This window comes from Gobio gobio (genome assembly GCF_949357685.1).
Source record: "Gobio gobio genome assembly, chromosome: 2".
Lineage (NCBI taxonomy): Eukaryota > Metazoa > Chordata > Actinopteri > Cypriniformes > Gobionidae > Gobio > Gobio gobio.
The window spans coordinates 41,599,602-41,618,266 of NC_137098.1; the positions used below are offsets into that span (position 1 = coordinate 41,599,602).

At 37.6% G+C, this 18,665-nt stretch overlaps 1 protein-coding gene across 1 annotated transcript in view; it reads right to left on the reverse strand.

Annotated features, from left to right (window-relative positions):
* The window catches only part of lrp3 (low density lipoprotein receptor-related protein 3), a 21,496-nt gene extending 4,078 nt beyond the window's left edge, over positions 1-17,418 (reverse strand). Inside the window, exons 1-8 of the mRNA XM_079810607.1 lie at positions 17,396-17,418; positions 16,660-16,891; positions 12,623-12,761; positions 7,933-8,138; positions 6,010-6,404; positions 4,259-4,480; positions 1,946-2,418; positions 813-945 (exon numbers count right to left, since the gene is read on the reverse strand). Of these exons, the coding sequence (XP_079666733.1) occupies positions 813-945; positions 1,946-2,418; positions 4,259-4,480; positions 6,010-6,404; positions 7,933-8,138; positions 12,623-12,761; positions 16,660-16,741 (1,650 nt within the window). The 5' untranslated portion in view covers positions 16,742-16,891; positions 17,396-17,418. The remainder of the gene's footprint in view (positions 1-812; positions 946-1,945; positions 2,419-4,258; positions 4,481-6,009; positions 6,405-7,932; positions 8,139-12,622; positions 12,762-16,659; positions 16,892-17,395) is intronic.
* Positions 17,419-18,665: the final 1,247 nt, after the last annotated feature.

Consider the following 18,665-nt stretch of genomic DNA (forward strand, 5'->3'; position numbering starts at 1 on the left):
ACATGCCGTTGAATAATTGAAAAATGCTCACCAGAGGTGGTAATTCACCTTGGATGTGCATTATTTTTCAATAATTCAACTTACCACGGTTACCACAGCTCAAGACATTTTCAGATGTTTTATTTCAAGCCATTTGTTTTTGTTATTAAATGCTCTTGTATGTGTAGATCTAATTTCTTACACATCTCATCTGAAGACTGATGTTAATTTGTAGAGCTAAAAATATGCAGTCTATTAATAAATGTCATAGCTTTTCAGTTGAGAACTATTTTATCAGAAAGAGAGCAGGAGAAAGACTCAGATAATAGATAATAAAAAAAAAGCTATTTAGTGGGAAAAACAAGGAAATTGTTTCTCATTTTTATTATTGTTTGTCATATATTTGTTTGCTTAGTGTCTTTGTGGATTTTGTGGGAATCTTAACTGAACTGGCACAACCTACAGGAAGTTGAACTGGAATTTGAATTAAAGAAAGTAGAATTTAATGAATTACAATTATGTTATTATGAGTTATTTTGAGAAATTAAGCATTTTTTCATTTTAGGTCTAAAAATGTTTTCAATATAATCAGGAAATAAAGAAATAAATTAAATACAAATTTCTAAAGGGTAACATTTCAAACACATACATCTGCAAAACTTTTCAAACTTTCAGACAAGACTTTATCAATCCATTATTCAAACTTTGTCATCCTTTTCTAGTTAAAAATTACTGTTAATTTCAGTTCATTTAAACTGTACTTCCTTAAACTCAAATTTAGATTCCAATCCTGTATACTACCTCAATTCAAATTCAATATCATATTCACACACCTGCGTGGGATTGTAGACTGGAAAGTCATCCACTGGAGGTATGAGACCTTGAGCTATCAGTTGACCATAGGAGGGTGGAGCCTCCCTCTGAACAAACTCTGCCTCTAGTCGGGTCATCTGGGTTTCAAAAGCTCTAATGAGGAAGAGAAACATACAAAAGGTCTGTTTTATAAATATTATGATTGATGCCATTTAAAAATGTAAGAAAAAACAGTGGCTTTTTACAAAGGGAAGCTACTGAACACATGCAGACAGGAGGACATCTCTTGAGAATCTCCAGTAGCTGAGAACAAGCGGTACTTTGACAGTTTGATGAAGTGCAGGTATTTTGGGTGCTGCTGTGTCTTTACAAGGCTAACTGGAGAAAAACTGCATCCTCCCCAGAGCAACAAATGGGCTGTTACTGGAGATCCAATTATGTTTAAAGTGAAACGAGAGTCATCCTTCATTTCATGTTTTCTTTCTTTCATTGGGATCAACAATAGGTTTCAAGATTAAAGCACTTAGTCATTTCTGTTTCTGTGTGTGTCTAAGTACGAGACAAAATTTAGCACAAAATACAGAACGCTTTTAAAAAAAGGAAGAAAGGATAAAAATGTTTTTTAATGTTTTTTTTTTAAACATCATTAGAAAAAGACAAAATAGATGCAAGTTCTTTTAAATATACACTACCATTCAAAAGTTTGAGGTCAGTAAGATTTTTTAAAGAAAGTAATATTTATAAAGTATTAATATTTACAGTGTATATGGTAGTGTATATTTAAAATAACTAACATCCTGATATCTATTTTGTATTTTTCGAATGATTATTCAGCTAGGAGTTAAAGTAAAAAAAAAAGTGACAGTAAAGACTTTTACATTGTTACGAAAGTATTGTATTTAAAATTATTAAAAAAGAAAGTTACTAATGGGTTAAGAAAATAAACAAAAATAAAAAGTATTTTCTTACATGATTTGGATTAAAAACACTGGAAAAAACACTGGTGAAATAAACAATAATTATTTTTTTTAAATAAGGAAGAGACATATACCCTGGGAAAATACAAAGAAAAATCCAGGAATCACTATACATTTCCTGATTTATTTTGCTTGGAGTTTAAATGCAGACATGAAGAAGATGGAAACGCCCTCACCTGTACTCTCTTGTCCTGAGCGAATAGAGTTTAAAGGCACAACCCAGTGCAATGACCAGAAGCAGACCGCAGACCAAGCTGCCAATCAGAGCCGCTGTGATCACCTTCCTGGGCACAGACGCCAGACAGTCTCTTTCATCACTGCCATCGAGACAGTCCTCTTGCCCGTCGCACCGCCACGTCTCAAAGATGCACAGGTTGGTTCCGCAGTGGAAGTTTCCAGGCTGGCAGTCAAAGCAGTTTTTCTCATCCGAGCCGTCGGGGCATTTCTTCTGGTTGTTGCACCTCTCAGAAGCTGAGTAACACGCCCCGCTGCCACCCTCACAGGGATACTCTCCTGGCTGGCACAGCGGGCAGTCCTCCTCATCTCGCCCCCCAGGACAATGCCAGTAGCCATCACAGCGCTGCAGCTCAGAGTAACAGCCCTCGTCTGTGCCACATGGATGCTCACCTGGAAAGCAATACCCCTTAACCTGCAGAGAACACCATCAGTGTCACAGTGTATCCATCCTAATCATAAACAAAATGTAATAAGTACAAATTATTATATAAAAATATAGTTGGCCTCTCTATTGCCATCTTTGGTTTAAACATTTAACTTATGCAGTTTTTGTTTTGTTTCTGTAATCATGTAAACCTCAAATATCCTGCCAAAATTTACCCAAACATTCAAAATACACAACTTAGATTTTACAGAAGAAAAAAAAAAAAAAAAAGAGTCATTTATTCCTGTGATGGTTTTTAGCATTATTACTCCAGTCTTCAGTGCCACGTGATCCTTCAGAAATCACTAGAATTTGCTGATTTTCTGCTCAAGAAATATTTTGTATTATTACCAATGTTAAAAACGTGCTGCTTAAAGGGTTCGTTCACCCAAAAATGATAATAATGTAATTTATTACTCACCCTCATGCCGTTCCACACCTGTAAGACCTCCGTTCATCTTCGGAAAACAAATGAAGATATTTTTGTTGAAATCCGAAGGCTCAGTGAGGCCTGCATAGCCAGCAATGAAATTTTCACTCTCAAGAATCCATTCATGTACTAAAAACATATTTAAATCAGTTCATGTGAGTACAGTGGTTCAATATTAATATTATAAAGCGACAAGAATATTTTTAGTGCGCCAAAAAAAACAAAATAACGACTTATATAGTGATAACCGATTCCAAAACACTGCTGCATGAAGCTTCGGAGCGTATCGAATCAGCGAGTCGAATCATGATTTGGATCGCGTGTCAAACCGCCAAACTGCTGAAATCACGTGACTTTGGCACTCCGAACCACTGAATCGACTCACTGATTCGATACGCTCCGAAGCGTCATGCAGCAGTGTTTTGAAATCGTTTATCACTATACAAGTCGTTATTTAGGTTTTTTTGGAAGACTAAAAATATTCTTGTCGCTTTATAAAATTAATATTAAACCACTGTACTCACATGGACTGATTTAAATATGTTTTTAGTACATTAATGGATCTTGAGAGTGTGAATTTCATTGCTGCCTATGCAGGCCTCACTGTGCCATCCGATTTCAACACAAATATCTTCATTTGAGTTCTGAAGATGAACGGAGGTCTTACAGGTGTGGAACGGCATGAGGGTGAGGAATAAATGACATTATTTTCATTTTTGGGTCAACTAACCCTTTAATATTCTTCTGTAAATCAGGATACAATTTTATTGGATTCAAAGGATTCATAGATTAATAGAAAGTTCAAAAGAACAAAACTTAAAACCTTCAACTTTCAAAACCTTTTTAAACTACTGAATATGTTTGTCTTGATTATTTTGAAATCAAAATCTTTTGTAACATGGTCAATGCCCTTACTGTCACTTTAAATCGATGTAATGCATCCTTGCTGAATAAAAGTATTAACTTCTTAAAAAATTTACCCAAACTTGTTACTAAGTGCCTCAAACAAACAAACACTAAACATCATTCAAAGACTTGTTGCCATTAACTTGGCAAACTTGGGCAATTCTAGTGATTATTTCATCCTCAAAAGCACTTCTATCAAACAATGTAAAAACTACTATTTTCTAGGCGGAGTGATTCAAAAACATCTGTGTGCCCTTACAACAAGAAGTTCCATACAGCCAAACAATAGGATTAGAGCTTTTCAGATGCAGGAAGTGCTTTCCAGTTTTGTGAATTTGTGTGCTGTGTTGTGAGGCTAAGACAATACAGATTCTACACTGTACTGATGCAAAGTATTCCAACAACACAGACAATGTCAATAAAACAATGGAGAGCATAATTGATCAACAGAAAGCGTACAAATGGTCATTAGCGTCACCGAGAATAAGAGACCTGGTAAGTGGCATTGAATCCGTGTCCAGGGCTGTGTGGTTTAGCGTGGTAGAAGACGCTCATCTGTCCCTGGGAAGACTCCAGCAGAGCTCGTCTGTGGTTATTATGGTGAGAGAGACTCTGCAGAAGACGTTCTGCGCGCTCTCCCAAACCATCGTAAACACGCACAGAGTCTCCCACACCCAGCTGTAGGTCCACCTGCAGCACCAGCGGCTTTGGGTCCTGAAGCAAAACAGTCAAGAGGGACACAGGAAGTGATTTAATCTAGTGCTGTCAAACGATTAAAATATTTAATCGCGATTAATCGCATTAATGTCATAGTTAACTCACAATTAATCACAATTAATCGCACATTTTTATTTATTCTAAATGTCCCTTGATTTCTTTTTGTCCCATTATTTTTTCTTATTTTAATGCTCTTATCAGCATAGAAAAGTGGATCGGCTTGCTTTGTTCAAATGTTTGTTTTATTGAAAACAACATTGGCATACTTTAGTGTTCGATTTCACACCAACATTCTCACTTGGAGCAAATAATCTCACACAATGTAACACTGCCCATCAATAAAAGGGTGAAACAAATACTTTGTTGCACAAACAGCCCCTTCAACAGCCCTTTCTAAGGGATCAAAACAGGGTGATACAAAATAAAATTACAAAGTGCACATGCAAGGTAAACTAGGACTCCGCCTATAGTGCAGTTAAACCAGGGGTCGCCAACTAGTGGACTCCGGTCCGAATCCGGACCGCGAAGCCTTTTGACGTAATGAAACAGTTAACGTTGCAATGCTCAGTTACTACGTTCAGACCCAGACGCGCGGTCAAGCATGCAGTGAAGAAGAGACTGATGGTGCGCTCACACCGGACGCGAATGACGCGACATGCACGCCGCTTAATCCGCGCCGCGGAATGTCTTTTTGCGTCTTTGCATTGACTTAAATCACTCGCGCAAAACGCTTCATTCGCGTCTGGTGTGAAAGCACCATCAGAGCAGAAAGCAGCGCTCAAGACAAGCACTTTTAGTTGAAGACCCCTGAGTTAAACCATGGCATAATACGTTTCTCATTTCGGCGTCTCACGCTTGCCATCCACGTCTACTCTTTTAATGGCCCAAACGAGTGTGGGCAGCCGCAGCGTGCCTGATGTTTTGTTTCCGGTCTAGCTACATCCGGAGTGGTGTTGTAGTTTTTCTAACGTTACTAGTTGTTGCAACAGCATGTGAAAAAACTACAACGTTTGTTAGACCAAAAAGAACGTTAATCTCGCGATAAAAAAATTGACGCCGTTAAAATAGGTTTGCGTTAACGTCGTTAATAACGCGTTTAACTGACAGCACTAATTTAATCATACTTGCAAATTCCAGACGGGCAAATTCTGATATTAGAATAGAACTACGTGTTGTTTTGGTAGGAACATTTTGTTTTGAAACAACACCAATGTCTATGGTAATTACCTTAAATCTACGATTTAAACACCTGTACAGTTCAAATAATAAATGTTTTGACAAAGTACATTGTTTTACAAATGATAAACTGCATGTGTATGCTACTGGTCTGAACAAAAACAGCAGATGGGCTGAATGAAAATGCAAAAACACTCTCACAGTAGGTGGTGCTTATGGAAAAGTAGAAATATAGTAGTTACCCCTGTACACAAGGAAAATATTAGCAATTTTGCAATGAATCGAGGACATAAGGACGAATTTGGCAGAAAGGCAACCTAAAATGAGAATGACTAAGGTTCTCATCATACTTGTGTGTCCAGGAACCACGTGCAGTGAAGATCTGTGCCGCTGCTCCTGTTTGGACGGAAAAAATCAGGTGAGGCAAACGTCCCATAGAAGTTGACTAAGTGTTTTCCACAGGACGTGTCGGGGCAGTGGGCCTCGTCGGATCCGTCAGGGCAGTCCCGGGCTCCATTACAGCGCAGAGATACCGGCAGACAGCGGGTAGATTGGATATCAGAGCACTGCAAGGTGCCTGGCGGACACAGACTCACCCGGGCGGATGTGGGTGGGGCGGCACAGATCCTTTCATCTGTATTGTCTCCACACTCATCTAATCCATTACAGCGCCAGGAACGTGGAACGCACTTACCGTTTCCACATAAGTATTCATCGTTCTCGCAACTACTCTGACCCAGTCGACCTAACAAGAAAAAAACAGACAGGGAGAAAAAGAGAATTGAGTCTTTTGCTCAGGTAAACACTGACACTTGAAATAAGCCAATCAAATCTACCCACTCTGCAGATTGTGTTTGCCTGGTGACAGCTTAACAAACACAGCCGTTCAGTATTATTGATTGAACTGCACCTCTAAGGAAAATGCACAAACACAGCATTTCGCCCTTCACACACCACACACACACACTCAATGACATGCACACATGCCCTGTGGAGTTTAGTAATGACAGCCCATTATCATCTTCATCTTCATTAGCTACGTATTAGATCTAACTAAACAATCAACAGTGGAGATCCATCTAAACCACACTGACAGTAGTGCTATCCAAATATGCACATCAATTTTCACAGTACATTATGTGACAAGTGCTTCAAAGCATTAGCGCTTCATCACAGCTCTATGGCCACACACTATTGATCTGCTAAGCCTGCATTTGCCTGGTCAATCTGCGTTTACAGTAAATCTATATGCCTCGGCAAGAGTCTATGTGATTTAGCTGCTTTCTAATGTAGGAACAGAACTAAATCTGATTAAATATTTCAAACTCAAAAGAAAATGACTAAAGTATGATAAAATTATGCCATAATAATTTTGTATTAAACCCTATATCACCAAAAGCATAATTTGGGCATCACCACTTCTTCTGAACACTGTTTGAAGGTTTGAAGTAACCGTTTAAAAAAAAAAAATAATGCACACAGCTGATTTTGTGTTTGTTTGATTAAAGAGATTTTTTTAATTTTATTTTTTTTAGCAAGGATGCATTTACTTACTGCATATGCAATAAAAACATATAATGTAACATTACAAATTCTCTTACATTATACATTACATTTGCATATATTTACAATACATTACATTTGGAAAAAATGTCATGGTATACAAAAAAAAATATTAAGCCATTCTTGAGCAGCAAATCAGCATATTCTGATTTCTGAAGGATCATGTGACACTGAAGAATGGAGTAATGATGCTGAAAATTCAACTTTGCTATCACAGGAATAAATTACATTTAAAATATATTACAACAGAAAACAGTTATTTATACTGTAATAATATTTCACAATATTATTGTTTTACTATAATTTTTTTTTTTTTAATTCATGAGCAAATCTTAGTGACCCCAAACTTTTAAACTGTTGACATGTGGCAAGTTTTGAATGCAGACATGCATACACATAGGGTAGCAACATTAGTTGCATGACAGTGGTCATGAGACACGCAATAACATGACATGTTGTGAGGTACCAGATTTCAACGTGCATAACAATAAATGAAATTTGTGTGTACTGGCAGTAGTGAAAATGATAGAAAATAACATTTTACAATGTTTAAAAACGTGAAATATAGGGCACAATTTGCATTAACTACTTTTATTGTATAACACAGCTTTGTTATTAATAAAAAAGCAGAATTATTATTTTTTCTTCCATGCCATGTTTATGTTCCAAAGAAGAAAAACACTAAATATGCACACTCTTAGCTCACTCACCTCGTATATAAGACAGTCTGAAGCCCTGTGCCTGTCCGGAGCTGTTGGCCTGAGAGTGGAAGTAGACCCAGACTCGTCCTCTGGAGGAGATGAAGGGAGGAGGAAGAACTGAGCCACAGAACCGATACTCAGCTTTCCATGTGGGGCCGAGCAGCAGCCAGTCCCCCCTGCAGTCCCCCGTGTCCTCCACATCAAAGCTGTGAAAACTGGACACAGTAAACACATGGTGCTTAATGCATGCAATGGAACCTCTACTGCGTCATTAGCACTTACACTGTACAACAGAACAATATCATCAAAAGAAGTGTGAGCCACAATAAATGAGTTGATAAAAAGATTTACAGAAAATGTCAAATTATAGTTCTAAAAATACAACTTTTACAGTATCCATGCATAGCAGAGCTTTGTTTTCTTCTCTTCGAATAAAAACAAAACAAATACACTTTTCTCACAATGGGTCAATCTTACTTTGCAGCATGTTTTCATGTCTCCATCACATTTGTTTTAATATATTGTATAAGTTATTAAAAAATGGTCAAATTATTTATTTAAAAAATCATATGATTTATATTTTTTTTTACTAAATTAAATATACATGTATCAGATTTATGTCAACTTTATGTCTAAAACAAAATTTATCAAGAAATATTATCGACGTTTCTTATATTTCTCTAATCACAATTCAATTAACATGCTTACTTAAACGAACACTCCACTTTTTTGGAAAATAGACTCATTTAGTTGAGTTTTACGGTTTTCGAATCCATTCAGTTGATCTCTGGGTCTGGCAGTAGCACTTTTAGCAAAGGCTAGCTTAGCATAGATCATTGAATCTGATTAGACTGTTAGCATCACGCTCAAAAAATGACCAAAGAGTTTCGATATTTGTCCTATTTAAAACTCTTCTGTAGTTCTGTAGACTCTTCTGTAGTTACATCATGTACTAAGACCGACGGAAAATGAAAAGTTGCGATTTTCTAGGCTGATATGGCTGAACAGGTTGTCATGTTGGTTATGTTGACGGAAGTTAGCCTATTTTCAGGCGCTGTGTAATATCTTTGCACCTCTGCACCCATGATACGCCACAAAGTTCCTTGATTATTACGCAGGAATGAGAGTATAGTTCCTAGCCATATCAGCCTAGAAAATCGCAACTTTTCATTTTACGTCGATCTTAGTACACAATATAACTACAGAATAGTCAAGTTTTAAATAGGAAAAATATCGAAACTCTTTGGTAATTTTTGAGCGAGATGCTAACAGTCTAATCATATTCAATGATCTATGCTAAGCTACGCTAAAAGTGCAACCGCCAGACCCGAAGATCGGCTGAATGGATTCGAAAACGGTTAAACTCAACTGTTTAACTCTAGGGGAGTTGGAAAATGAGTATTTACAAAAATAGTGGAGTGTTCCTTTAAAAATTTTTTTTAATTAGAAATCATAGTTTTTCCTGTGATTACCCTTGTGATACAAACACACTCATATTAATTTTCCACATAACAGAAATGACCCTAATGATGTCAGCGATATCAAAAAGAGATACCAAAGAGAGATCATAAGCAAAAGAGAGAGAATATGTGCAGTGGAACTACTATCACATTAGACAGAGTACAGAAGTGCTATCAGTGCGTGCACACACACACACACACACACACACACACACACAAAATTGAAAGATAAAATCAGCATCCAGTACCATTACAAAAGAATGGGCCTTTTGCAGCCAATAACTTGACAACATTACACATCTATTGCCCTGTTCTCTTTCTTATCTGTTTCTCCCGCACACTTTTTCAAAATCCAGCTACTTAAAGTCTCCTCTACTGTTTGTTTTACAAAAGTCTGAAGATGTTTCATGGGCATTTGAGTGACAAAACAGTCAGACAAAAAATCAGACAAAAACATGCTCAGGTCTTATAGAATAGATTTAAATGTAACACAAAAAAGCCACACAGTAATACAATAAGTCTGCAGAAGAGTAATTCAGTTTCATCTTTTTTAAATTTATATGATATACATAATTGAACTGCACTATCATCGAAATCCAATCTCTGCCTGGTCTGATGTTCTGTTATCCCAGCAGTAGTCTGTATAGCCATTAAAATACAGACATTCAAATCTCCTCTGGCTGTCAATCAAATGCACACGCACATACACATTATGCAAAGCTTCTGAATAGTTTAGACAGGGCTCAGCAGTAAGGATGACCTGATCGCCTGGGGCCCAGTGCCAGAGAGTTTTTGGCCAGTTAGCAGAACCATCCCTTCACTAGTGCTGCAGAGCCAGTGTCTTATATTTGGTGATCATAAATAGGTGTTTTTATGCCCCACAAGCTTAAATGTTGAGTTTTCTGTGTTTTCAAAACATTGTTGTGGAAACTGCTGATTTCAATATGCTAACACACACTGTTTGTCTGGCTGACACAGATGTCGAAATTGCAATCATGACTTCTGATAGACTGAGAATAGTTGAGAATTATAAACAAAATAGCTGAATAACAACCATTTCCTTTCCAGCAATAATTACATTTAAATTAAAACCCTAATAAAATATTAGTTACTTTAAAAATAACTACAAATATTAATAATTTGCTTTCTAACACATACATTTCTTTTTTTTACACTGTGACTAGAGAAAATGTCAGCAGTCAACTGTCAAAAGTCAACTAGATCAGTGAAAGAAATTCTTCATTTTAATTCTCCATCTCATCTTAGTTCCGATTTCCATATGCCATTCCGTCTGAGGCCATGTGAGAAATCTTTTTAATCGAATTTAGTATAAATACCTCTACTGCAGCTTATAGACAATGAGTAATTTGCAAGTATGGATTAAGAAATTGAAATTCTCTTTATCAGAACTATTATCCTTTTTCACCTTAGGGTTTCCTCTAAGAACAGATCTCTGAGGAGAATCAGGAGATGATGTAATGCCTTTAGATAAAATCATTTTATTAAAGCAGAGAGAAAGCCCACAAACACACATACGCACACACACACACACACACACACACACACACACACACGCAAACACACACGCAAACACACACGCACACACACACGCACACACACACGCACACACACACGCACACACACACACACACACACAGCAGTGGTATGAGAGGCGAGAAATAATACATTATAAAATCCCTGCATCAGCTTTAGTCGTACAGCAGTCTAGGCGCTTTCAAACGGAAGACTGCACAGACCAATATACATGCTGCACACTTGCAAACAGGCTCATAAACACTGAAATGCACAAGACAGTTAGTTTGAAAAAAAGAAAAAACCTTATATTGGTAATGGAAATATCATAAATTCAAACAATTAAAGCTGTACTACTAGTAAAACTGTTGGGGACTCTAACAGTGTGAAAGTTGTCATGAGGAGAAATGCAAATTCGCAGAACATTATTTCCTATATCAAGATCCCATGAACAGGACAGCTGCTGAACAGACATTATAATCCTGTAATCTATAATGTTAACCCTTGTGCCTTAAAAAAACCCTTAAAAAAAGTTACACATAGGTCCATTGAGGACAAAAATGTCCATGTCAAAAACTGTCATAAAAAATTAATATTGGGAGCACAGACTTAAAGTCTCATTTTAAAGAAGACCCTTGGCAGATTATTGTTGAAGTCTCATTTGATACAATGCATGTATTGTGTACATACATGTTTTTACATTGTACTTACATTTTTAAAAATACCTTCATGTAATTACATCTGTAATTAATTTATGTAGTTACAATTGTACCCTTACACCTAAACCTACCCTTAAACTTACCCATACCACCTCACCTGTCCCTAACCCTACCAGTATCCCACCTCAATATCAGCAAAGGTATTTTGCAATACAATATGAACACAGTAAGTACATAGTACTTATTTTTTTGATGTAAGTACATAGTAGTTAAGGCCACCTAATATAAAGTGGGTCCAATAAGGTAAATAATATTTTTAAATATTAGAAAATCAAAGCAATAAATCTAAAAAGGCTGTGTTCCACATTTGAGGTTGATATCTCAAAACATGAGCTTTTAGTAAGATTTTGTTTGGGCGCAGTGCCAACTTTTCCCCGTTAGATGCCAGCAAAACTCCACTGGTACACACAGCAGGTTTTTTTTGTCACACACATACACACCACACTCTGACATCCATTCTAACACACCCACACAGTTATAGCTGCATAATTGATCAAATTGGCTCTATAATATGCAGAAGCAGAAAACAGGAATAAAGTGAGTATTTGCTTTATAGGCCAAACCTGAAAAAAGGCACCATCTGGTAAAATATATATATTTTGAAGCCTTGCCAATAGAATGAAAGCATATTAATAAAGATTGCAACATTTATAGTTAAATGGCCCTGAGATTAAAAATTGCGGTTTTAATGGGTTTCAATGGGGAAATTTTGGACCAAACAATGCTAAGAGGAACTATTTTGTGTCCCTAGTGCAAAAGTGATTTTTTTTCAAGGAAATTGGGGTGAAATAGTAAAATTCCATTAAAAATACAAACCTGTACCAAAATGTATGTAGTTGGCATTAATTCAGCAAAATTATTTAAAAAAAAAACAAAAACAAAAAAACTGAAAAAGACAACAACAAAAAAATGCCCATGAGGATGCACAAGGTTAGAAATAAATAAGACTATAATCACCACAGCGAGAGACTGCTTTTGTGCGTCTACCTTATTGTGATCACATCTCCACGGCTTCCCTGTATATTCCAGCTGCAATTCGCTCCGGCCGGGTAGTTGAGGGGCCAAGATGGGCTGTAGATCACTCCTCTCCTCTCAGTGTGTAACTCCACCTTACCGCCACAGGCAGCTGAGGAACACACAGAGAAGACATGAGCACTGTTTGTGTGTGAACACAGCTGTCACACTGTGATTGAGATGACATCAACACATCACATCAGCCTTTAAGGATTCCTGAGTGCATGGTAGGTATATATGATATATATATAGAATTTGATCCACTCACTCAAAAAGGATCAGAGAGAGACACACAATACTCAATTTAGTGTGGAAGTGTGTGCTAATGATTACGCATCTGGACAGAAACACAATGAGACAAGGAAGAAATAGTCTGAGAAGCAACAGAAAGTGCAAATGAGTGTATAGCTATTCACCGTTCTCTAAACATCATCATCTTTTGGACATTTTATCACTGTAAATTCTCTTTAAAGAAAAAAGGATAGTACACTACAGAACTGTTTATTTATGGGTGTATAAATTTGACGTGTAAAGAAAGAAGCTTTAGGAAGTAAATGCTCATCAAAGGCAGGTTCAAGTTCTTCAACTCACCCTTAATGGGTTTAAACATTTGTGATTACTGGATATAAACCATTTTAATGTTTGTATTTATTTATTATTATTATTAGTAGCCTAGTAGTAATAAATATAAATAATTCAAGACTTTTTCAGTCATTTGTGATTACTGGGTTTTTAAATATTGTATATAATATATATTAGAGATGCTCCGATCAGCATTTTTGGGGCCGATCACCGATTACCGATCACCAAGATCATGATCTGCCGATCACTGCCGATCACAGAATGGCAGGGGAATGGGAATCTTTTATCTATAATCTTGCAGAGTTTGCACCATTTGTAGAAATGAAACTAACTCTAAATTAAGGAGAACCACCAAGTGTTTATTTTAGAAAATGAGATAACTTAAGGCTACTGTAGTTCATCTTTCCCAAATAAATGTATATAATAAATGTAAATAATTATCTCACCTAAATATTTGATCATGCAGTGCATTTTTTTTTTTTTTAAACAAATTTTCAGGTAGGTCTAACATTAGTATTGAGGTAAGAAATACTAAAGACATTTAATAAGAAATCAAATGTAAATTAATATTGGTCTTCCCTGAATAAATTTAATTAGATTAATCCTTACACTTAAGGTTGCAAAAGTTAGTCATTCAAGAGCAGTGAGTGTCATAAAGGTTCATCAAACAACACAAGACAAAGAGAAACTCAGAGACAGCAGCAGTTTATTCGACAGCTGTCACTTTAAGAGCGAACACGGTTACAGTTGCACAAACGTTCACTCGCGAGTCACGACGGGGTTTACGTGCATACTCGTCAAGACGGTCATTTAGTACAGACATTTGTGTGTATCTGACCGTTTCAGCGCAATTTGTACTCGCAAGCTTTTTGTGAGATGGCGTGTGTGTGTGTGTGTGTGCGCGCACGCGTACACGGTCTGGAGAGCGCGCGAGTGCTGAGCGGTTTGAACACTGGCAAGACTTAAAAATAAATGCAAATGGTAAACTTTAGTGACGATGAGACACTGCCTCGATTGTGCAAATCCTGAAGTGGCAAATCCTGTGTCAACTGTGCAGCTCAATTTTAGTGCACATGCGATGATGTGAAGCCATTTGAGCATTTTGAAAGGGAGAGAGAGAGAGCGCGCGCACGCGGTGATTCACTCGCGCTGTTTAACTCACGTCTCACAGAAAGTTTTCAAATGACTGCGTAAGTTATTTAATATAGAAATATGAATTGTACCTCACCTTCAGCAATGTAATTATTTTACCCGCGCTGGAAAGAGAATGAGACGGTGTCGCTGCATATCATGCCCTCGCTCTCACGGCAGGTGCGGGTTTATGTGTCGTTAGCATGCGATCGGTTCATGAGATCGACCTTTTTGGAGACCGCCGATCAATCATCCCAAAGCGATTATCGACCGATCATGATCGGTTGCCGATCAATCGGAGCACCCCTAATATATATAAATATAAATTAATAATAATATTTAGAGCTGAACATAAAAAAAATCTCTAATATTTCCATGACTTTTAATCAGAAAAGGAAATCACAATTTTAAAATTCTCTTATATTTCCTCGTTTGGCATGAAGTGAGATTCTTGAATATAAACAACAGCACATGACGTGATATAACGGTATCATGTCCCCAACACTTATTAATTAACCTGCAGGATAAACGCCCATCTCTCATACACCCAACAACAGTTTCTACTCTACATATAATATGATGATGTCTAGGGGCGGTTGAATGCCTTAGGCAAAGCGGAAGAGCAGATGCTAACACCCTGTTCTTTGTGTGAGAGAACAGGAAAGAGATCAGGGGAATCCCTGCAATACAAGCACAAATCATTTCTGAGTCTCAAGGCTCATCATCACCTCACTGACATACTTTTACACCCCCAGATTCAAAGAGCACACATAACCTGAACTCAGACATCCCCATATTCTTTCTGTATCTTTTGGCTGCTGGAAATTTGCTGAAATTGTCTCCTTTGTTTCTCTCCAAGAAATGGAATTCTAACAAAATCACCTACACACAAAGGAGAACACTTTGATGTTATTGAGATTTTTTTTATTATTATTATTATTTCAGAACTATTGCAAACTATTACAGTAAATGAACATCCTCATTGTCTTTATTTATAAGACAGAACATCCTCTAAAAGGAAAATGTCCAAATATCAGTGATACACACATGTAGTAAGGAGAGGATGCCTTGACATGGAATATCTGTATAGTCAAAAGGACAAACTTGTATGTGTGTGGATGAGAATGATAAAGAAAGAGAGAAGAAGGTCCCTTTGTTTGTCTGCGTGAGAGGAAGAGCTCTAGGTGCTATCAACACACCCCCACCCCCAACCAAACCCTCTTTTGTCACCACCCCTTCACTGTTTACCACCTCCAATAAAACACAGGCATTCGTTTTCTTCATGTGCTTCTGTCTCTGATATGAGAGGATCTTCTTGGGTAAAAGCAGATGTCTTTCTCACGTATTCTCTCTTCTATATGTGGTTGTTTGTTGAGCGGTTAGCTCACCTCAACAGATCCTGCGTTGTTAAACAAGCCTATGTGCCGTCTAAGAATAGATTGAGATCAGATCCCCAATACTTGGCAGACTGCGAACGTTGATTTAGCTTTGTGATGCTGTCTAGTTGTGGACTTTTTATCCTCAATCCTCAAAACTGATGCTCTGAATGCTGAAGAAGTTGAAAAAGTCACTGTGCACTTGTCATCGACATGTTATCAGATTATCTGATCATAATATATCTATTCTCTTAAGATTTTTTCTCTCTATACAACAATCTCTTAATGCCTTCTCCCAGTCTAGGAGATGCTGGTGCTCAGCAGGTTTAGGGTGTCTCAGTTTGACCTGCTGAAAAGTGTCCCAAACCCTTTTAGAACCAAACAAACAGAATGGAAGAGAGGCAAACCATTTTAAAAGAGTTGTTTTTTCAGTGGTAATTAACCGATATGTTGTTTTAATTACAATAAGGTGTGTGGAACGGCACGTAAACAACTTAATATGCTTTTTTTATTCATGAAAGACAGCACAATAATAAGAAAAATGCACAATCTGCCAGTCGGTCTTCGAGGAGATGAGACTGATACCGCCGTGTTTATAACTGTCATGGCAACCAGCCAAACGATGATGTCCTCCTGGATTTTCCCTGTATGAATGCTGCACAACCTGCGCGCGCCGCTTAACCTTTCTTTGTCATCGGTGCCATTCCCATACTTCAACCTATAATCACCTGCATCAGGTCTTAGATATGAAATAATATTTAATATTATTCTGACATGTGGGATAAAAGGTCAAATGTAATAAAAAGTGATTAGACATTCAGATGTAAATATACCGTCCCTCACTCTTTTGTTCTATACAATATAGAACAAAATAACAACTATATATGTGATAATATCACAATCCCTAAAAAGTCTACTTACCCACGCAAACCCAAGCCCAGCGCAGACAAATCCATTTCATAAGGTAAAGCCGAATCGCCCCGACTCTCTCCGTCATCACCATCTTCTTGTTGTTCACAGCTCAGGTCATTTCTTCATAATCCAGATATATTTGACACCGTATCTCATGTCGGTTTCACGCTTACGGTGGATTTAACTTCTCGCACGAGTATCAAAAGCGACGTATCTCCCTCTTTTCAAGCGGCTCATTGCGCTGTATGGAGGGAAAAGCAGAGAGACCTTCAGGGGAGACACGGGATTGGAGGTTCAGTGGGACACACAGGACGCAAACTGATTCTCAAGGAATTGCTTTTCTTGAGGCGATCACTAAACCTTTGCCATTTACATGTTCACCACTATATCTTATCTTTTCATTATATATGGACGAGTAATAATATCGTTCCACTACTTGTATAGTGGCCAAATGGCCAATTATGTAATAAGCCCTGATGCAGGGTGAAGTAATCGCGGCAATGCAGCTCAGTGGACTCCTGTCCATCGCAGACTGCTGGAGCGCATCTCATGCAAAATAACACAGTCTGAGATCAATATCAGATGCTGCTGATCTAAACGACAAAATGTTCAACTGAAATGTGACGTCTTATCGACTGGGGGCACTGGTGAAAGACGTTCTGCTGTCGGCTAATCATGTACACGGACATTATTTTGCTGAAATTTGCCTTGGTTTGTTTTCATGGTTTGTCTGTGGGAGACTTACCAGCTGTGAGGTCCGTGGCAGTGAAAGCCTGCACTCTCGTGGACGGAGGGATGCATCGTTGCAACGCATGGCGTGCGCACCATTTTATTATTTACATGCTGAACAATACCATAGCATATGAGAGCCATTTTAAATATTTCTGCACAGACTGGTCTCAAAATACAACACGATTTTGCTCTGTCTCTACAACGTACATGCGGTCAGAATGTTTTGCCATACATTTACAGTCGCATTTGTCCTTTTAAAATTTATTGTTTAATGGAATACCGGTATGTTGTTGTTTTATACAGTGTTTTGTAACTGAAAGTAGAGTTGTGCCTGCGTGGTATAAAAGGCACCGCTGGGATTCGAACCCAGGATCTCCTGTTTACTAGACAGGCGCTTTAACCAACTAAGCCACGGCGCCGATGTGTGATTGGCTATCATTTGAAGGATATATACTGCGGTATAGAGGCACGGACACACTGCGTATCTATAAATTACGAGAGGATATAAACGTGCGAGCACGCAGGGGCGATTCTAGGATTTCAATATTACGGGCCTCAGCCCCCACTGAGGGAATTATATTTAATATTGTTTTGTATACTAGGATAAGCATGAACAATACAGTGTTCTGTTACCCATCAAGTCAATCCCTGAATACTTATTTCATTTAAAAGCATTTTAACTATCCAGCTAGTATTCATTACATCTACATTGATTTTCTCTAGATCACAAATATGTTTATCTATATTAAATCATTCCTTTTTTGGTTTTCTACATATTATTTAAAACCAGCTGCACACCTATCAATTTGCCACTTTTATAATTCAAAGTTACGTCAAAAACTACAAATGCATTTACTCTGGCTAATAATAAATGTAGTAAATGAGTCAGCTCAGCTGCTGAACGAACATGAAACTTACATGAAATTACCACTGTAACCAGTAGATGTCAGCAGACGACCACTCATTCATTTGCCATTTCCATACCCATTTCTTTTCAGGTGTTTTGCTTTTGGATTTATTATAAAAATTACTATTATACATTTTTTCCCCCACAATATCTGACCTGCCTGTGCCTGACTTGTCCTTGTCGTTTTTACTGCATGTCCTAACAGAACACTAACACATGACCCGTATCCATTGTACCGTTGTCCAAAAACAACTTGGGATAAGGTTTTCACACTGACAGCCATAGATATGTATACGTATATACATATCTATGCTGACAGCTGTCATCGTAAGACAGTTAGCAACTCTGTTTGTTTTTCCAAGTTAGCAACAGTAAT